Genomic DNA, 22487 nt, shown 5'->3' on the forward strand with positions numbered 1-22487 from the left:
TCCATCACTAAAGACCCTCATCAACCAGGTCATGTCTTGTTCTCATTGCTACCTTCAGGAAGGAGGTACAAAAGTCTGAAGGCACACACTCAATGATTCAGGAACAGCTTCTTCCCCTCTGCCGTCTGATTTCCGAATGCACATTGATCCCATGAACACTACCTCAATACTTTCTTATTTCTATTTTTGCACTTCTTATTTAATTTTATAGCTGCTTGCATGCTTTTATGCACTGAGTTGCTGCCCTATGATTGGCTGATTAGATATTTGCACTAACGAACATGTGTACAAGTGTACCTAATAACGGGGCCACAGCATGTAAGTAATTAATTATCCGGCCTCCACTCCCTGCTGTGGTAGGTAGGGACTCCGCAGGTCAGTAGATTAATTGATTGCTGTAATCGATGCCCAGTGTTGTAGGTCAATTGACAGAAATGTAGAGAGATTAAAATGGGGTTAGTTCTAAAGATTTAAAAATTAACTCTGTTTGTCACATGTACATTGAAACATCAAAAAATACAGTATGGTTTAAGACATTGCTTCCATCAATTCAAATGAGTGAGGATTGTTCTGTGCAACCCATAAGTGTCGCCACGCTTCTGATGCCAACATCGCATGCCCACAACTCACTACCTCTACCTGTACACCTTTGTAATGTTGGGGGGAATCTGAGCACCTGGAGGTCACGGACAAAACGTACAAACTCCTTACAGGCGGCGGCGGGATTTGAACCGTGATTGAAGATTACTAGCGCTTCTAACAAACAATCCAGTCCACCTTCCATTTGTTCCTGAATTAGCTCAGTAGTGCAGTGGTTAGCGCAACACTTTACAGTACCAGTGATCCGGGTTCAATTCCCCCGCTGTCTGTAAGGAGTTTGTACTGTGCGGGTTTCCTCTGGGTGCTCCGGTTTCCTCCCACAGCCCACAGATGCACCAGTTGATGGGTTAATTGGTCATTGTAAATTTTCACAGGCTAGGGTTAAATTGTGTGTTACTGGCCAGCCCGGCTCGAAGAGCTGAAAGAGCCTACTCTGCACTGAATCTCAATCAATCAATAGATAAATAAATAATTTATCAGAAATATTAGAAGTGATCAATAAGTTTGTAGTTAATTGCTTGTAAATGGCTCAACCATAAATCAAAAGAAATTCATGGGGAGCTCCCCAGCAACACATAAGCAATATGTTTGCTCTCCTCATGTTTATGGTACACCCATAATGGATGTATGCTAGGAGTCACACGATGAGGTCTTGTTTCCTGAATTACACGTGATGGGTCAGTTCTGATGTGAATCCTTCAGCAGCTGGCCGAAGGGAGCTGGAGACGGAAGGGAAGGGGGTTGGGGCGAGAGGAAGTCAAGGGTGATGTTACAGAATTTTAGCCACTCTTTCATTTGCCTGTGCTCAGAGAAAGCCAACAGCCTACAGTAGCATAGCCATTAGCGTGACGCTATTACAGCTCGGGGCACTTTAGAGTTCAGAGTTCAATTCCAGCGCTGTCTGTAAGGGTTCATACGTTCTCCCCACGAACTGCGTGACTTTCCTCCAGATAATAATAATTTTTAATCAACATCAACAGGCATTAAGTAAACCTATAAGTAGGCCAAATTTAAAAAGTAGGTTTTTAGAAGTGTTTTGAAACGTTCCACAGTATGTCTCAGTCAGTACCATTTTCCAGATTTTTGGTGCATAAGAGCAAAAGGCCCCGTCACCAGTTCTAACGTGCTGGGCTCTAGGACACTAAGCGAACCAGTACTTGTGGAGCTAAGATTGTGATTAGGGATGTAAGGGGATAGACGCTCCAAAAAATACGGAAGAACTAGATTGTTCAGAGCCTTATATACAATTAAGAGTATATTAAAATTGATCCTAAAGGTCACTGGCAGTCCGTGTGATGATGCCTAAATCGGTGAAATGTGCTCAGGTTTTCTTTTTTTGGTTAAGGTGTTTGCTGGTGCATTTTGAACAAGCTGCAGCCAATTTACGTTTTGAGGCTCTCATTGGGAAGACGAACTTCAGGGTTATATACTGCATACATACTTCAATAACAAATAAACCTTGAACTAAAAACAAAAGCAATTCCTTCCAGGTTCCAAAGGCATGCCTGTTAGTAGGTAACTGGTCACTGTAAATTGTCCTGTGATTAGGCTAGTGTTAAATCGGTGCGATGCTGGGCAGTGTGGCTCTTTGGGGTGGAAGGGCCTGGTCCATGCAGGATCTCTAGATAAACTAAAGAAATAAATCCCGCCACCGCAGTGCTCTGGGAGCTTCAAGGAAGCCTTATATTCCTGTCGCAGCTTTTGTGACCTTACAACAAACCAAAATGCTTAAAAAGTAGGTAAGTGTAATGACTGCTGTGATGTAGGAGGCAGTGTTGTCAATTTGCATCTGCAAACTCCCACAGACTTCAAAATCAAAATAAAAATTATTATCAAAGTACCATTTACTACCTTGAGAATCATTTTTTGCAGCCGTTTACAAGAAAGTAAATGCGATAGTTTATGAAAAATGATACATAAACCAAGATTGACAATTAAAGTTCAAAAGAAGAAAATCGTACAATATAGCTGTTTGTCATTTGTAAAGAGTCCTTGAAAGTGAACCTGTAGGTTGTGGAATCAGTTTAGAGTCGAGGTGAGAGAAGTTATCCATACCGGTTCAGGAGCCTGATGTTTGAAGGGTAATGACTGTTCCCAGTGGTGTGGGATCTAAGGCTTCTGTACCTCTTGCTCAATGGTAGTAGTGATAAGTGGGCCCAGCCTGGATGGGAAAGATCCTTGATGTTGGCTCTCCTTTCTTGTGGCAGCTCTCCATGGAAATGTGCTCGATGCTGGTGAGAGGGCTTGGACTGTGATGGACTGGACAGCATACACCACTTTCTGTCGACATTTCCAGTCCTGGAATTTACTGTTTCCACACCAGGTCGTGATGCAACCAGTTAGGATACTCCTCACCCTGCATTTACAGATGCTGATCAAAGTTTTGGCGACATGCTGAAACTATGCAAAGTTCTAGCGATGCTCTCATGTCTTCTTTGTGATGGCACTCGCCTGCTTCAGTGAGATACAGTATGCACGGAAAGCAGTTCAGAGAAGGTTTACTAGCAACACACAAAGGGAGCTGGAGGAACTCAGTGAGTTGGATACTTATTGAAATAAACCCCACGATTGATCATTGTGTTCTTGTACTTCTACCCTCATATACACCCAGTAGCCACTTTATTAGGTACCTCCTGCATAAAATAGCCACTGAGTGTATGTTCTGTATTTACTATAGTCCCTCCACTTCAAGGTTTGATGTGTTGTGTGTTCAAAGATGCCCTTGTGCACACTACTGTTGTAAAGCAAGATTATTTGAGTTACTGTCACCTTCCTGTCAGCTTGAACCAGACTGGCCACTCTCCTCCGAGCTCTCTCATTAACAAGATGTTTTCACCCACAGAACTGCTGCTCACTGGATTTTTTTTTAACTTTTTGCATAATTCTCTGCAAACTCTAGAGGTGACGAAACCACACTGTTTGTTTCTGCTTGCTCATGGAACTCTAGCCGATTTATAACGTCACAGAGTTACCTTACCTACTGAGCAACACCCGCAAAATGCTGGAGGAACTTTCTATGGAAAAATGTGCGGTCAACGTTTCGAGCCGAGACCCTTCAGCAGGACTCTTGTTTGTGATTGGACACCTACCTAATGAGTCTAGATAGGGAGTCTAGAATGTCTCTGACATTCTCCACGAAACAAAAGGTGACTATACTCGCTGGTGTTTAAAAGAATGAGAGGCGTCTCATTGAAACCTGTTGGATAGTGAAAGGCCGAGAGAGAGTGGACATGGAGAGGATGTTTCGTATAGTGGGGGAGTTTGGGACCAGAGGGCACAGCCTCAGAATACAAGGATGTCCCTTTAGAACAGAGATGAGGAGGAATTTCTTTAACCAGTGGGTGGTAAATCAATGAAATTTATTGCTGTGGAGGCCAAGTCATTGGGTATATTTAACACAGAAGTCGATAGGTTCTTGATTAATCGAGGCATCAAAAGTTACAGGGAGAAGGCAGGAAAATGGGATTGAGCGGGATATTAAATCAGTCATGATCAAATAGCAGAACCGACTCAATGTGCTGACTGGCCTAATTCTGCTCCTATAGTTGTCAACGATGGTCTCAATTTAAATCATGGGCATTTCACAGTATTTAATGGACTATTTCCCAAGGTTATATGTGTTCGTTATAAAAACCACTGACAGACCACAGCTCTAACTTGGACAAAAACATACTGCAGGCTGTCTGCTTTAAATTATACACCATCTGGTTTGTGGACTGAGAGAAAAGCAGTAGAAGTATTCTTATGTTCATTCTGCATAACAAATTAGCCACATAACTAGGTTCAAAGTTCAATTCCCGCACACATTTATACACACACGCACTGACACCGTGGGCTAATGTCTTGTTGGAAAGAGGCAGCATACACCCCCATTCTAACAACTTTTTACAGGAGCTTTCTACGTTGAGAGCATCCTATCTGGCTGCATCATTGTGCAGTACGGAAGCTGCAAGGTATCAAACCGCAAGACCCTACAGAGTAAGGTAAAGACGAGCCGAGAGCGTCACTGGAATTCCTGTTCCCCACCCCCCATTTGTGACATTTTCAGAGAGCATCGTACACGAATGTGCTAAACAATTATTGAGGATCCCTGCCACCGATCCCACAGTGTCTTTCACCCACTACCATAAGGAAGAAAGTACAGGAGCACCAGGACTAGGACTGCCAGACTGGGTACAATTTCTTCCTTCAGGCTGTGAGACTAATGAATACCCTGCCAACACATCAGATACTGATTTCTTTGCTTCCCAAGGACGAACTGGAAAAACAGAATGAATGTTTCTCAAGCATTGATACCTATAAAGGTACATTCAGGGAGGATATCAAACAATGGTTGACCCAATCATGTTACAGTGAAGGTCAGGTTGCTGCAATAAGCGAATATATGTCTTACCTTCCAACAGACAATGTTTCTCAAATTCCAAGGCATGTTTTGACTACACATATAGCAGATGACCCAAGATTGCAATGCTGGAGATCTTGGGAGCCGTTTGGCTGGTACCAGGAGGACACAAGAAAGTACTGCAAGCAATGCTGCACTAATTGATTTGTGCTGCAGAGGGGACTCGCTTTCAGACATTCCTTAACAAGTTGAACAGAAGCACTGGAAGGTACAGAGATGAGGAGCACCTCAAAACTGCAATCATGTCCTTCATCAATGCAATATTGAATGCTGGTCTCGTCACTAGGGCAGCGAGGTATTGCTGTTCACCTGTGCTGTGCACTGCATGCATTCTGGATTATATTGTATTCATTTACTTGTGGTCATATATTATTTATGTTTTATGTGTTATGTATTGTGGGTGCACCATGTATGGAACGACATTGTTTCACTTGGTTGTATACAAGTACAGTCTAATATTGTATATATTTACAGTAAACTTGAACTTCTCCTTCCACCATGAAGCCCTAGAGCAGTTCACCTACAAGAGATATGACAGTAAGGATGGTGTGCAGAGGGAAGTCGGGTGTCTGGGACCTCAGCTGACAACAGGAGCCTTGATCGGTCTACTCAACCAAAAAGATGTCAGGCTGGAGATGGGGCAGATTAGAACCAAATTGTGCATAGGCAGAGAAATAAAATTGTGGCCGGGGTGGGGGGGGGGGTGGAAAATCTGCATTCGGAAAGAAAGAGAAAGGAAACAATACAATAGGGAAATAAACAGATTTGATTAAAAATTCTACGTTTCCTGTGCCAAAAGGAGATTGAACAGTTCAACTTTTCTTTAGACCAGAGGGATAGGTCAAGATTCCTTTCCCAATGACGACAATGCAGGGCCAGACTTAACTTTGAATGGAACAATTAACTGAAAATTAATGTTCAAAACCAGTCGGTCCTTAAAGGGAAAGTAAATAAAGGGATGTGATTTGATGTGAGGAAAATGTATTGAGTGGATATTGACCACATCTGAAAACTAGCTGCTATTACGAGGTTCTCGCAGTGTACATTATTAATGTTCCATTATATTTCCAGGAGGATCCTGACACTTGGCTTTTGGGCTCATCTGAAAGCTTGCAGCTATTATGAGGTTTGCATGGCACACATATTATTAACGTCCCATTACATTTCCAGCAAGATCTCAAGATCTCAGGGAGGAGTGAGGGGCTGGTGTGGGGCCTACGCTTACCTCACCACAGGCTGTGGATTTCCCAGCGTTCTGCAGTCCAGTCGCACCATGCTCCCTTCAGTCACCTCCTGGCTCCTCAGCTTCTGGGTGAACCGGGGAGCTGAGCAAGCAGTGGCGAGGTCCCCTGCCATCTCCGCTCTGGCATCACCCTCCTGCTCCGCCGACCGGCTCCGCCTGCCCGCCTCAGAGCCAGGCGCCGGGGCCGGAGCCGCTCTGGGTTCCATAGCTCTGGCCTTCCCAGCCAGCTCTCTGCCGGCTTTGGCGTGGCTCTTCGGTGAGAGGTACCCGCTGTCAGGGGACGAGCTGTCGCCCTTGTGTTTCTGCTGGGACGAGTGCGACGGCCGAACAGTCCTGAAGATGGACGACAGCTCCTCAATGAAGGACACGGATTTGGGACGGAACTCGTTCCTGGGAGAATTCGGGCTTTGGGGTTCCAGCGCCCCGTTGTCTTTGGGATGGTGAGAGGGATCCAGCTCACCGGATGCGGTTTCCCACTGTGTCCCCGATCCTCCAAGGGCTACTACAGAGCCCGGGGTTTCTGGTCGACTGCTGTCATGTTGGGAGTGGGCACGGCTGCTGCCCATGTATTGGATGTCTGGTGTCACACTGCCGTCGGCCTCAGCATTTTTGCCCGAGGGTGCTTCTGCCAATCTGGTGGTCCCCTGGGAGGACAAGGCCGAGCTGCCTGGCGAGCTGACAGAGGAGCGGGGACAGAGGTAACGGGAGATGTCCTCCAGCTCAGGTTCGTCGGCCTCCTCCGACGAGTTCTCAGCTATGGCCACCCGGGCCAGGTCGAGGCTCTTGTTCATCTCCTCCTGACTGAGGAAGGCTGAGAGGCCCAGGACTGGGCTACCCATCACATCTTCCTGGAACTCCGAGAGAGAGTCAAAGTACAGATCGTGTGACGAGACCTCAGACATCACACCGTCGCACGTGTCTGGTGGGGCTTTCCCGGATGAATAGGCCTCCTTTAGCATCTGAGAGAGGGGCAGTGCATGATCAAGCGACCCGTCTTGCATGCTGAAAATTAATGGAGAGAAAAACCACATTACCAGAAAGAAAAATTGTTGACTCGACCATTTTCTTTTGGAACTTCTTGGCATATGGATTCTACTTAACAAACAATACCACATCCAGAGTAAAACAAAGATTCTGCCAAACTCTTGACTGCATTAGCTGTGGCTCCATTATGCTTAGATCTTGAGCCAGGAAAGCTCAGGGTTCAGATCTCATACTGCGCCCAGCACTTTGGCTTGAGAGATTATTACACTGCGAGCAATGATTCCTGAGGGTTGCCCCATCACACAGTCTCTTTGACCCACCACCATCTGGAAGGAGATACAGAAGCAACAGCACTTTGGACTGCCAGACTCGCACAGACTGTGAGTCTAATGAATACCCTACCACCACCGAGGTCCCGTCACCAGAACAGCGAACTGTTTACCTGTATGGTGCACTTCACCTGCATTTTGAATTGCATTTCACTAGCTTATCTGTGGTAATATTTTGTTTTATGTGCTGTGTGTAATACATGTATTGTGGGTGCCCCAAAGGTCCAGAGGAACATCGCTTCATTTGGTGGTATATGTGTAGAGCTGGATGACAATAAACGCGGACTTGAAATGTTATCAACACACACAAAATGCTGGAGGAACTCAGCAGGCCAGGCAGCATCCGTACAAAAGAGTACCGTTGACATTTTGGGCTGAAACCCTTCAGCAGGACGGTGACACAGATTGAAAATGTGTTGAGAGAACTCCACGCAGCTGCTCAGCACATTCCTTCAGGACCTTGGGTTACACGTCATCCATACTGACCATTTCATCATATCAACGCACCGAGTTCGTACAGTAACAGAATGCAGAATGAAGTGTTACGGCTCCAGAGGAAGTGCAGTGCAGGCAGAAAGGTGCGGTAAGGTGGGAAAGTGAGAGTTTAATAATCCATCTTATTGTACTAGGGGACCATTCAATTTCTTATATCAATGGGGTAGACGCTGTCCTTGAGCCTAATGGTATCTACTTTCAGGCTTTTGCATCTTCTGCCCGATGGGAGAGGGAAGAAGAAAGAATATCTGAAGTGAGAGGGGTCTTTGACCCTACATTACCAAGAGAGCGAGAAGTGTGATTAGATTTATTAACCATCAACCATCAGGGTCTGGAACCAGTGGGGATAACTTCACTCGTCCCATCACTGAAATGTTCTCATAACCTATGGCCTCACTTTCAGGGACTCTTCATCTCAAGCTCTTATATTTATTGCCTATTTATTAGTATTATTATTATTTCCTTTTTTTCTTTTTGTATTTGCATAGTTTGTTGTCTTTTGCACACTGATTGTTTGTCCATCCTGTTGGGTGCAGTCTTTCATTGATTCTATTTTGTTTCAAGTATTTACTGTGAATACCCACAAGAAAATGAACCTCAGGAGTGTATATGGTGACATGTATCCACTTTGATAATAAAAATTATTTTAAACTTTTAAACTTTACAAAATCTCAGCATAATATACTTGCACTTGTATTCCAGTCCTCTCAAAATGAATGCTAACATCGCTTTTGCCTTCCTTACCACTGACTCAAATTGCAAGTTAACCTTTATTGTACCCTGCACAAGGACTCCTAAGTCTCTTTGCACATCTGATTTTTGATTTTTTTCCCTATTTAGAAAACAGTCTATGCCTTTATTCCTTCTACCAAAGTAGACCAGACACTGCCCAACACTATATTCCATCTGCCACTTCTTTGCCCATTCTCCGAATTTGTCTAAATCCTGCAAACTCTCTTCTTCCTCAACACTACTTACTCATCCACCTATCTTCGTATCGTCCACAAAATTGGCCACAATCAGCCAATGATTCCATCATTCAAATCACTGACACATAACATGAAAAGATGCGGTCCCAACACCAACCCCTGTGGACCCCTGCTATTTACCGGCAGCCAACCAGAAAAGGTCCCCTTTACTTCCACTGTTTGCCTCCTCCCAGTCAGACAATCTTCTATCCGTGCTATATCTCTCCTGTAATAGCACAAGCTCTTGTTAAGCAGCTTCGTGTGGGGCACCTTGTGAAAGGACTTCTGAAAATCAAAAGTAAATGAAATCAGAAGTAACTGTCTATCCTGCCTGTTATTTCCTCAAAGAATTCCAAAAGGTTTGTCAGGCAAGATTTTCCCTTAAGGAAATCATGCTGGCTGACTTTGGCCTATTTTACCATGTGCCTCCAAGTACCCCAAAACTTCATCCTTAACAATTGGCTCCTAACATCTTCCCAACCACTGAAGTCAAGATAAATGGTGTATCATTTCCTTTCTTCTGCTTCCCTCTCATTTCTAGAGTGGAGTGACATCTGAAAATTTTCAGTATTCCGGAATCTATTGATCCTGAAAGATCATTACTAATGCCTCCATAATCTCTTCAACTACCTCCTTCAGAACCCTGGGGTGTAGTCCATCTGGTCCAGGTGACTTATCTACCTTCAGACTTTTCAGCTTCCCAAGCAGCTTTTCCTTGGTAATACTAACAACACTCATTTCTGCTCCCTGACACTCTCAAATTTCTGGCAGACTATTTGTGTGTTCCATGGTAAAGACTGGCTCAAAATACTTAATATATTTGTCTGCCATTACTTGTCCCTCATTACTACCTCTCCAGTGTCATTTTCCTGTGGTCCAACATCCACTTTCATCTCTCTTTTACTCTTCATCTGTCTGAAAAAAAAATTGGTATCCTTTTTCAATTTATTGGTCAGCTTATCTTCATATGTCATCTTTTCTCTCCTTATAGCTTCTTAGTTACCTTCTGGTGGTTTTGAAGAGCTTCCCAATCCTCTACCTTCCCACTAATTTTTGCTATATTATATGCCCTCTCTTTTCCTTTTATGCCGTCTTTGACTTCCCTTGTCAGCTACAGTTGCCTCATCTTCCCTTTAGAATACTTATTCATCTTTGGGATGTATCTATCCTACACCTTCTGAATAGCCCCCAGAAACTCTAGCCTTTGCTGTTCTGCTGTCATCCTTGCTAGTGTCCCTTTCCAATCAACTTTGGCCAGCTCCTCTCTTATGCCTCTGTAATTCCCTTTACTCCACTGTAATACTGATACATCTGAATTTGCCTGCTCCCTCTCAAACTGCAGGGGGAATTCTTTCATATTATGTCACTTCCTCCCAAGTTTCCTTTATCTTAAGCTCCCAAATCAAATCTGGTTCATTACACAACCCTCAATCTACAACAGTCTTTCCCCTAGTGGGCTCAATCACAAGCTGCTCTAAAAAGCCATCCTGTAGGCATTTTACAAATTCCCCCTCTTGGGATCTAGCTCAAACCTGATTTTCCCAGCGTACCTGCATATTGAAATTCCCCCATGACTATTGTATCACTGCCCTTTTCATATGCCTTTTCTATCCCCTGAGGACGCACTGGGGGCAGCCTGCAAATGTCACTATTCATTCTGGCACCAACAAACTCAGCAGGACAACAGACAGCACAACAAGCAATGAAACAACAAAACAAACAAAATCCTTTTCCTTCCATCCACACACATGACAGCCCTTCAACTCCAGGGCAGGCATCCAGCCCCTGGGCTTCGGCCACTGGGTTTTGACTTCTGATCGACCTTCAGGCTCCAATTTTTGGTACTGTCCTCAGACTGCCCCAACCCAATGAAAAACAGAGGGACAGGGATCATTTGTCCTTTGGAATCTTGCTGTGCATTACTGTGTGCTGTTTCCCGAGTTGCAATAGGAAGCACACTTTAATAGCGTTTCATTGACTGCTTGAGGTCACAGTGGTTGCTATAGAAATGCAAGTCTTTGTCAACCAGCTACGACCTGCCATCTGGAGTCAATTCCATTTTTTAAAAAAGCACTGAATCTCTTATTTTACACAATCGGTGAAGTAAATCAGAACCTCAAGCACCAGACTTTGTTAACCCTTCTTGTGCAGTTGAGTTTAATGTTATGTGCAGGATTAGGGTGAGATACAGGTACAATGAAGAACTTGCTTGTAGCAGCAGCATAGGCACACAGAACATACAGAACATAAATCGTCGAAGATAGTGAAGGAAAAGACAGTGCAAAAATACATTAGTTCAAAAGGCAAAATGAGGCGAGACTGCTGGGGAAGTCGAAGGCCCAACTTCTGCCAGTCTGAGTCCACTGAAGGCTAGACACCGAAGGTGGCCAGACCTGGGGTTGGAGAAATGAGTCTGTGAGCATGGGTGGGAGGGAGGAGTGAGGCTTGCTTTGCTCTTATTGTTTTGGCACTTGCCGTTTCCTGTTTCGTTGTGTTCTGCATTATTCTGCCGAACACGGCGAGCATGCTACATTGGCGCCGGAACGTGTGGTGACACTTGCAGGCTGCCACCTACACATCCTTGGCAGTGTCGGTTGTTAACACAAATGGTGCATTTCATTGTAAGTTTTGATGATCTTGTGATAAATACAGTATTGTGCAAAAGCTTTAGGCACATGTATATTGCTATGGTGCCTAAGTTCTGTATTAATTTTATGTATTGCACTGTACTGTTGGTGCAGAGAAAAACAAATTTCATGACGTATGTGAGTGATGATAAACCTGATTCTGATATGGGTCTCTGTTGTGGACTGAAAGTAGGAAGGGGGCAGGGAGAGGGGAATCATAGTTGGGAAAAGGGGAAGGGAGAGGGGAGGGAGCAGGAAGCACCAGAGAGACATTCTGCACTGAACAATAAACCAATTGTTTAGAATCAAATAACCTTTCTGGGCATCAGCACCCGTCACCCACACCCACCCCAGCGCTCCTCCTCTGCCACCCGTCCCACACCTCCTCTGCAGTACTCCACCCCCACCATTCCCAACATCCTTTTCTCTGGCCAGATTTACAAAGTTGCTCACTGCTCCATGTTGACAAATACAGTACTGTGCAACAGTCTTGGGGACCCTAGCTACATATATGTAACTCAACCACTTCAGTCATCTGGACAGGTAATTTCTAATTAGAGATTTGTCCCCATTCACACTTCCTGGGTTCCAGAGCCACTGTGACCTTGCAGAATAAAGATCGATCTTTCTTTGGGAATATTTGATTGGGCCCCAAGGTCTGAGGTGAGGTGGAACATGGAGAGTACTCTTTGCCACACCCCAGAACAGCTGGGTCATTGAAGCAAAGGTTATGCAGCCCATTAAGGCTGTTATACCATTCAGTGAGATATTGGCAGACCTGTGACCGACCTCCATTACCTTATCATGGTTCAAAAATTTGCACTGTTGACATCTACGCCTAGTGGAGATATCTTATGGTGTTTGACAGGGAAAGAATGGGAAGATTTCTCTGCTAGGGTTATCAAGATGACACAGAAACAAGCTCTCTGGCCCAACTGGCCCATACTAACCAAGACAACCATCTAAGATAATCTGATATAGAATTATATATCATATACAATTGAAAGTGAATACAATAGATGTGATTACCTCTCTTATCAGATACCTTATATCATCAGGTGCAGGTGTGAACAACTGAGGCACTTGGAGCTATGTGGATAAGGTAGGTCTCTCTCATACACATACATACACACACACACACACACACACACACACACACACGACTATAGGTGCTGAAAATCCTGAGCAACGTGCACAATGCTGGAGGAACTCAGCAGATCAGGCAGCATTGATGGATGATCATTGTTTTGGACTGGAAGCAAAGAGGGGAGATGGGTAGTATAAAAGGGTAGGAGCAGGGGTACAGCAAGAGCTGGTGGATCCAGATGAGGGGGGAGGAGAATGATACACAAACGAGGGAGGGGGAAAGTGTGAATGATGCAGGAAACTGGAAGGTGTTAGGTGGAAGTAAAGAAGATGGAATCAGATAGGAGGGGACAATGGAAGGAAGAGAGACATGGAACTGGAGGGAGGAGGAGTGTGTGGGTGATGGGCAGAGGAAAGAGAAAGGATGCTAGGGCTGGAAAGCAAAAAGGGAATGACAGAGGGGAGTGGTTACCAGATGTTGGAGAAATCATGCTGTCGAGCTGGAGACTACTATCTGGAAAATGAAGTGTTACCCCTCTAATCTGCATCTGGCCTCAGTTTGGCAGGACAGGAGACACTGAACAGGCATGAGAGTGTGGGAATGGATTGAGGAATTAAGACAGCTGGTCACCGAGAGATCTTGGCTGTTATGGTGGATGAAGTGAAGGGGCTCGATGAAGTGATCCCCCAGTCAGCATGGGATCTCGATGAGATGTAGAGGCTGCAATAAATAAACCTGATAGATTCATACATAAAGGACCTCCTCACCTGGATAGACTGTTCAGTCATTTCAAAGGGCCTGGTTTTATGCTCTAGGATTCTATGGAAGATCAGATCAAGCAATGATCTCATGGAATGGTGGAACAATATTGATGGACTGAATGGCCTTTGCTGTCCAGTCATACAGTCTGGAAAGGTTCTTTTTGGCCCAACTGGTCCATGCAAACCAGGAGTCCCACCAATGCTGATGACCCAGCTCATCTAGGACGATAGGGAACATGGTCCAGGCACCTCTCATCCCCACCAAGAGTCAATGGTGTCTGGGGAGCTTATCAGAAGCAAATCCCAAACCAAAATCAAACTTCGTATGGCAAGGTGCTGAGGATTCTGGAAACCACGTACTATGACTGGGGCAAAGATTAAGACACAGATTGGCAGAAGAAACTTCAGTGGCAGAATATCCCTGCCTCCCCCTCTTGTCCTATAACCTCCTCAGCTCCGACCAGCACCCAAACTAACCTATTCTCCCAACTTTACTGAAACATAACAAGAAGTGTTAATAAATCTGATCCAATGAAGTGCTTCAGGTTCAGACTGAACCTTTGAAGCTAAGGGTTAAGCATTTAAAATGGAATGGGCTCCAGATGGTAGGAATTTGTAGCCAATGTTTTCAATTCAATACAAATCTTTTAAAAATACAACATCTTTTCACTGAAATTGCAGTAAAAGATATATATACTTACATGATTGAAGGCTTCAGCACTCTTTTCCCCACCTGGGTAATGTTAAGCTGATATAAAATAACACGAACCATCTCATTAAGCAATCCAAAGGCCTCATTGCTACAGAAATCACAGGTGGGATGCATAGCAACCAATCAGATAACGAAAAGCCTGGAAATTGCCCTTTGGCCCGGTGACATCACACAAAGTGAGCTTCATATTGGCTTTTCTTATTTATGAATAAGTGCAGCCCATTACATTGGGAGAATGATCTCTTAATTTGTGGAAATATGTAACTGCCTTGGAAACAGTTTATAAAAATTTAATTAGATGGTTAGAAAGGATCAGGATTCTTTTGGCGTATTGTATTCAGTTCTGACTACCTAATTACAGGAAGGACGGGGAAGCCTTAGAGAGGGTGCAGAGGAGATTTACCAGGATACTGCCTGGATTAGAGAGCATGCCCGGCGAGGAAATGAACGAGCTAGGGCTTTTCTCTTTGGAGTGAAGGAAGATGAGAGGTGATTTGATAGAAGTGTACAAGATGACAAGAATGTACAGCCAGCACCTTTTTCCTGGGGCAGCGATGGCAAATATAAAAGGGTATAGTTTTAAGGTGATTGGAGGAAAATGTAGGAGTAGGTTTTTTATACACAGAGGGTGGTATATACAGTATTTGGAACACACTGCCAGAGGTACTGGTACAGGCAGACACATTGGGGACATTAAACAGGCACATGGATGGAAGAAAAATGAGCACTATATGGGAGGGAAACTTTAGATTGATTTTGAGGTAGGGTGAAGGGTCTACGTTCTACTGAATGTTCTTATGAAGAGAGTTTGAACTTGTATCTGGTGGGGTTTAGAACAGTCAAAGAGGATGTGATTGAAACAGATATTTACCAGGATGGTGCCTGTGTTACAGAGAGAAGTTGGGCAGAGTAGGATTTTATTTCTTGGAAAGTACAAGAATGGGAGGTGACCTTATAGAGGTGTTTAAAGTCATGAGGGACATAGACAAGGCAAAGTCTTTTTCTAGGTTTAGGAAATCAATAACTAGAAGGCAAAGTTTTAAAGTGAAAAGGGAGAGACTTAAAAAGGACCTGAGGAGCAACGTTTTCACCCAGAGGGTGGTCAGTATATGGAATGAGGAAGTGTCTGAGACAGTAACAATATTTCAAAGTTATACAGATAGGTGTATCGGTAGGAGTGGTTCAGAGCAGGGGCTCCCAATCTGGGGTCCACAGACCCTTGCTTAATGGTATGGTCAATGGCATAAAAAAGGTTCTGAACCCCTTGTTTAGAGGATACAGACCAAACATAGGTAAATTGGACTAGCTTAGATGGGAATCAAGGTCAGCGTGGACCCTTTGCCCATCGTGTCATGCTAGCCATCAAGTGCATATCTAAATTCATCCCGTTTCTTTATGCTACCTTTGCCTTGGTAGTTTAAGTGCTAATCTAATTATTTCTTGAAGAATTTCTTAGATGCCTCTCAAAGTGCAAACCCTACATTCCAGATATAAGAGGTGGAAATGGGTAAGGCCAGCCAACCAGGCTCTGGTGAAGCTGTATAGGTCAATCTTCTGTACAGTGGATGCAACGGATTGCAGAAACATTGACGACCTCCAACCATACCATCGATGCAATGAGACAGGAGGTCATTGATGGCCTACGCTCCACTGGAAGCTAAGGGCCCAAGAAGAAGAAGAATTTCCTAGACGTTCTGCGTCCACCATCTCTTTGGGTAGCATGTTCCATGTTTCAACATCCTCTGTGGAAAAAAATCCTTCCTCGTATCCCTTTGAAACCCCTTAACGTGTGTCTGCGAGATCATTCCTACCATGATCATCCTCCCTTCTCCCTTCTCCCATTAGGAAGAAGATACAGGAACCTGAAAGCACGTACCACCAGATTCAAGGATAGCTTCTGTCCCACTGTTGCAAGGTTACTGACCAGACCTTTTTAACAATAAGATAGACTCTTGACCTGATAATTTCCCTCATCGTGGCCTTGCACCTTATTGTTTGCCTGCACTATACCTTCTCTGCAACAGTAACACTCTATTCTACATTCCCTTGTTCTCCCTCAGTACAGTGATAAGATGAAGCTTTTCACTGTACCTCATTCTAAGTGATTAATAAATCAATTTAACAATTCATAGATGCCTTGCTCAGGAGAGAGTTTCTCATTCTTAACCCATCTATCTCCTTGTGTAATTCTGTAATCTCGATCTGGTCCCCCTCAGCTGCCTCTGCTTCAAGGTAAACAAACCCAGCCCCTCCAGTCTCTTCTCATAACTGACATAGTCCATCTCAGGTGACATCCTGCTGAATCTCTTCTGCACCCTCTGCAGTACAACTATATCCTTCCCACAGAGTGGTGATGAGAACCGTACACAGTGCTCCATTGCGACCTGAGTTGTGTTTTATATAGTTTTACATAGACTCCCTGTTTTTACAATTCTATGCTAAAGTAACTATTGTATTTGCTTGTTTAACCACCAAGACTGCCTGTGTTGTTGTCTTCAGGGATCCCCGGACACCTGTACCTTGGTTTGACTGTTCCTCATTATTTCATTTTATTTTGGGCATTGGCAATAGAACAAAGAAATACAACAGAATCAATGAAAAACTACGCACAAATAAAGGCCGACAAACAACCAAATGTGCAAAAGACGACAAACTGTGCAAATACAATAAAATATATCAGATACTAATAATAAATAAATAAGTAAATAAATAATATTGAGAAGATGAGTTGTAAATGGGCCCATAGATTATGGAATCAGTTCACTGTTGTGGAGAGTGAACTTATCTATGCCAGTTCAGGAGCGAAGTGAAGATGGCGCTAAACAGCGACTCCTTTGTTTGCATCTTCACAAACAGCTCTATTTCCATCTTTCATATCTCTTTTTTTCTTTTTCAAGGTTCTTTAGAAGACCCTGACCTGGAATTACACTCTGACTTCAGTTCTTTGCGAGAATGGGATCTGCTCTCAGGGCCTCACGACTGGTCGCTTTTTGATATCCCAAGGACACGCCTTTGGGGTACAAGATTTTTGTGGCTCTGGAGACAGGCTGACTCTAGGTCAGTGCCCTGACTGAGGTGTCGCAGGAGAACACAGAACATTGGGAGCAGTGGGTTAGCTGCCGTGGGCTGTGTGTCCAGAGACCTGAGCCTTTCTGGAGCCGACTCTCTGGGCACAGAGCTCGGAAGAAGCAATGCAACAGATTTTTAACATCGTAAATCAGCGAGTTGTTTGCCTTGTCTCCCCTCTCACTGTGAAACGGAGACACCTCTTTTTCCCTTATTAGGGAGAGAGAGCGCCTGTGGTATGTCAAACACCGGGGAATGAGTAGTCTTCAGGGTACTGTAAGTCTGTGCCTTTATTGATACTTTGCTGCATGCTTGAGTGCTTGGTGGAGGGCACTGATACTTTTTTGCTGGTGGGGGAGGGGGGCTTGTTGCTTTGCTACTGCTTGTGGGAGAGAGGAGCTGGGGGTGTTGGGGTTCTAACGCTTAACTGTCATTCATTCTTTGAGGCACTCTGTTTTCGTGTATGTTTGCGGAGAAAAAAGAATTTCAGGATGCATATTGTATATATTTCTCTGACATTAAATGTACCTACTGAATCGCCGTTTTTTTGACTTTGTCATGTTAGGCAAAGATCGCAAGATCCTACATCTACGGACTCCAGAGCCTGCCGGCCCCGACGCTAGCAGGCATGAACTTCAGATTGCGGCTCCTGCCATTGATCTCGGCGGCTCCAACACCTCAGGGCATATTCAAAACCCGGACTCCAGCAACGACCATGGACACCTTCACAGCGATCGCGCAACCACCAACTGCATCTCCAGCCTTGAACTCCAGGCCGGGTCTTTATGTGCTGCTGTTGTGACTCCCGTCTCCCCTTCCCCCACCACCACTCCGCAGCCCCGTCTTCCTCAGATCCCACCGTCAACTCCTGGGCCCTCAGAGGCTCCATCTTCCTCTCACCCCAACCCTCCCCTCTCCATTGACACCTCCAGCCTCCCCCCTCCCCCCTCTGATCCCAGCTCTCATCCGTGCCGGGTCTTTACCATCCCCTCCGACCTTCAACTGTCAGAGGCAGAGCGCTCTGTCCTCAGTAAGGGCCTCACCTTTGTCCCCCTTCGCCCACACCTCAGCGAGTTCCGTGTTCGCCACGATGCGGAACTTTTCTTCCGCCGTCTCTGTCTCCGAGCCTACTTCTTCGGCAAGGACTCTTCCACTCCCACCGATGACCCCTTCTCCCATCTTCAACCCTCCTCTTCTTCATGGACACCCCGCTCTGGTCTTCTGCCTGCTCTGGATCTCTTTATTGCTAACTGCCGACGGGACATCAACCGTCTCGACTTTACCGCACCTTGTCCCCATTCCAACCTCACTCCTTCGGAACGCTCTGCTCTCCACTCCCTCCGCACTAATGCTAACCTTATTATTAAACCCGCCGATAAGGGGGGTGCTGTTGTAGTCTGGCATACTGACCTCTATCTTGCCGAGGCACAGCGACAACTCGCAGATACCTCCTCTTACTTACCCCTCGATCGTGACCACACTAAGGCGCACCAGGCCATTGTCTCCCACACCATCACCGACTTTATCCGCTCAGGGGATCTCCCATCCACTGCTACCAACCTTATAGTTCCCACACCCCGCACTTCCCGTTTCTACCTCCTACCCAAGATCCACAAACCTGCCTGTCCTGGCCGACCTATTGTCTCAGCTTGCTCCTGCCCCACCGAACTCATTTCTGCATACCTCGACACTGTTTTATCACCCCTTGTTCAATCCCTTCCGACCTATGTTCGTGACATTTCTCACGCTCTTTAACTTTTCGATGATCTTAAGTTCCCTGGCCCCCACCGCTTTATTTTCACCATGGATGTCCAGTCCTTATATACTTCCATCCCCCATCAGGAAGGTCTCAAAGCTCTACGCTTCTTTTTGGATTCCAGACCTAATCAGTTCCCTTCTACCACCACTCTGCTCCGTCTAGCGGAATTAGTCCTTACTCTTAATAATTTCTCCTTTGGCTCCTCCCACTTCCTCCAAACTAAAGCTGTAGCTATGGGCACCCATATGGGTCCTAGCTATGCCTGCCTTTTTGTTGGGTTTGTGGAACAATCTATGTTCCGTGCCTATTCTGGTATCTGTCCCCCACTTTTCCTTCGCTACATCGACGACTGCATTGGCGCTGCTTCCTGCACGCATGCAGAACTCGTTGACTTTATTAACTTTGCCTCCAACTTTCACCCTGCCCTCAAGTTTACCTGGTCCATTTCCGACACCTCCCTCCCCTTTCTAGATCTTTCTGTCTCTGTCTCTGGAGACAGCTTATCTACTGATGTCTACTATAAGCCTACTGACTCTCACAGCTATCTGGACTATTCCTCTTCTCACCCTGTCTCTTGTAAAAACGCCATCCCCTTCTCGCAATTCCTCCGTCTCCGCCGCATCTGCTCTCAGGATGAGGCTTTTCATTCTAGGACGAGGGAGATGTCTTCCTTTTTTAAAGAAAGGGGCTTCCCTTCCTCCACTATCAACTCTGCTCTTAAACGCATCTCCCCCATTTCACGTACATCTGCTCTCACTCCATCCTCCCGCCACCCCACTAGGAATAGGGTTCCCCTGGTCCTCACCTACCACCCCACCAGCCTCCGGGTTCAACATATTATTCTCCGTAACTTCCGCCACCTCCAACGGGATCCCACCACTAAGCACATCTTTCCCTTCCCCCCTTCTCTCTGCATTCCGCAGGGATCGCTCCCTACACAACTCCCTTGTCCATTCGTCCCCCCCACTGGGAGACCGCTTTGCTGAACATCTACGCTCTGTCCGCCAGAGAAAGCAGGATCTCCCAGTGGCCACACATTTTAATTCCACATCCCATTCCCATTCTGACATGTCTATCCCCGGCCTCCTCTACTGTAAAGATGAAGCCACACTCAGGTTGGAGGAACAACACCTTATATTCCGTCTGGGTAGCCTCCAACCTGATGGCATGAACATTGACTTCTCAAACTTCCACTAATGCCCCACCTCCCCCTCGTACCCCATCTGTTACTTATTTTTATGCACACATTCTTTCTCTCACTCTCCTTTTTCTCCCTCTGTCCCTCTGAATATACCTCTTGCCCATCCTCTGGGTCACCCCCCCCACCCCGTCTTTCTTCCCGGACCTCCTGTCCCATGATCCTCTCATATCCCTTTTGCCTATCACCTGTCCAGCTCTTGGCTCCATCCCTCCCCCTCCTGTCTTCTCCTATCATTTTGGATCTCCCCCTCCCCCTTTCAAATCCCTTACTCACTCTTCCTTCAGTTAGTCCTGACGAAGGGTCTCGGCCTGAAACGTCGACTGCACCTCTTCCTAGAGATGCTGCCTGGCCTGCTGCGTTCACCAGCAACTTTGATGTGTGTTACCTACTGAACCTATTGGGCCACCTGTTTCTGAACCTGGTGGTGGGGGATCCACAGCTCCTGTACCCCCTTCTTGATGGCAGCGGTAAGAAGAGAGCATGGCCGGGATGGTGGGGGTCCCTGATGATGGATGCTGCTTTCTTGTGGCAGTGCTCATTGCTCATTGTAGGTGTGTAGAGGGCTTTGTCTGTGAAGGACTGGGCTGTATCCGCCACTTTTTGTAGGCTTTTAAATTCTTGAGCATTGGTGTTTCTTCACCAGGCTGTGACGAGACCAGTCAGGATACTCCCCACTGTGCATTTATAGAAGGCTGTCAGTTTTAGGTGACGTGCTGAATCTACACAAACTTCTAAGGAAGTAGAGGTGCTGCCATGCCTTTCTGTAATGGCGCAGGGCTGAATCACTGATATGATAACACTAAGGAATTTAAAGTTACTAGTCCTCTCCTGCTCCCAGCCCCTAATGAGTTCTGGCTCACGGACTCCGCTCTCCACCCCCCCCCCACCCACTTCTTCCTCCAGTAGTCAATAACCAAACTGACATTGAGTGAGAGGTTGATGTTGTGATACCATTCAACCAGATTTTCAAACTCCCTCCTATATGTATCAATATCATTCTGTAACTCAAAACCACCACCCTTACTATTAACATCGACCAATTTTCATGTCATTCACAAACTCGCCATTCATTCTTTTTATATGTAGAATTAAGTCATTAATCAACAAGGATCCCAGCGCAGATCCCTACTGACCAAATCGCTAATTACTAATCACAAAATCAATCTTTCTCTCCTGTCCCTCCTCCTATCATCTTCATCATTATGTGCTTATTCGTATGACGTAGATGATCATGGTCTTCCCGCTATCCTGCCTGGTGTCAGTGGTTGCATAACTAGGACTTGTGACATGTACCAGCTGCTTATATGACCACCTTACACCTCCTTTGGTAGAGACGTATCTCCACCCCACCATCCAATCCTCCTCCTATCACCAAGACAAGTTCAAATCCAATCTGCCAAATTGCCCTAGACCCACTTGTGGAATGTGGAACCCTGCCTATGGCCTTACTGAAGACTAAATCAGGTGATTTCCCCTTTGAGGCACAAGTGAGATTTCAGATGCTGGAACCTGGAGCAATCTACAAGATGCTGGAAGAAATCAGTGCGTCAGGCAGCAACCATGGAGGGAAGTAGATATCCTTCAGTCCAGATGAAAGAGTAGTTTTATTTGTCACATGTACATTGAAACATGGACACATACAGTGAAATACATCACTTGGGGATGTGCTGGGGCAGCCCACAAGTGTCTCCATGCATCCAACACCAATGTAGCATGCCCATAACTTCATCAGTCCTGATGAGGGGTCTTGGCCCGAAACATTTACTCTTCTCCATAGATGCTGCCTGGCCTGCTGAGTTCGCCCAGCATTTTGTGTGTTGTTGCTTGGATTTTCAGCATCTGCAGATTTTCTCTTGTTTGTGGATGCCCACAATCTACTCGTTCTAACTTGTACTGGAAAGTGGAAGGAAAGCAGAACATCCCGAGGAAATCCACACAGTGAAGGGGAAAATAAACAAGCTCCTTACAGATGATCCTCCACGAGGACCATAGGGTTTGGAGGCTTGCATGCCCCAATGACTTGGAGAGCTACATCGGCTGGAGTCAGGGCTTTATGCTTTGGTTCTGGGCAGGGTCACCCACACCAAACAGGTCAAAGGGTAGAGACCAGACTAAGGTTGGTCCACTGATCCTCCAAGTTTAGGGGTACAGCTCAGAGTTAATAACCCTGATGGTAAAACAAAATTATTACGGAGGCAGCAATGAAGAATCCTTCTGCATTTGAGCGCGATGGTACTCCTGAGCCTCCACCAA

At 45.5% G+C, this 22487-nt stretch overlaps 1 protein-coding gene across 5 annotated transcripts in view; it reads right to left on the bottom strand.

Moving 5' to 3' along the window:
- palld (palladin, cytoskeletal associated protein) overlaps positions 1–22487 on the bottom strand; it is a 452869-nt gene that overhangs the window by 413817 nt on the left and 16565 nt on the right. For 3 of the 5 annotated variants that reach the window (XM_063049509.1, XM_063049512.1, XM_063049508.1), the window contains exons 1-2: positions 14198–14310; positions 6228–7247 (exon numbers count right to left, since the gene is read on the bottom strand). In XM_063049509.1, coding sequence (XP_062905579.1) covers positions 6228–7247; positions 14198–14268 — 1091 coding nt within the window. In that variant the 5' untranslated portion in view covers positions 14269–14310. Of the gene's footprint in view, positions 1–6227; positions 7248–14197; positions 14311–22487 lie in introns of those variants that run through there. The other 2 variants (XM_063049510.1, XM_063049511.1) reach the window with 1 other exon arrangement.

The sequence above is a fragment of the Mobula hypostoma genome, chromosome 5 (assembly GCF_963921235.1).
Source record: "Mobula hypostoma chromosome 5, sMobHyp1.1, whole genome shotgun sequence".
Classification (NCBI taxonomy): Eukaryota; Metazoa; Chordata; class Chondrichthyes; order Myliobatiformes; family Myliobatidae; genus Mobula; species Mobula hypostoma.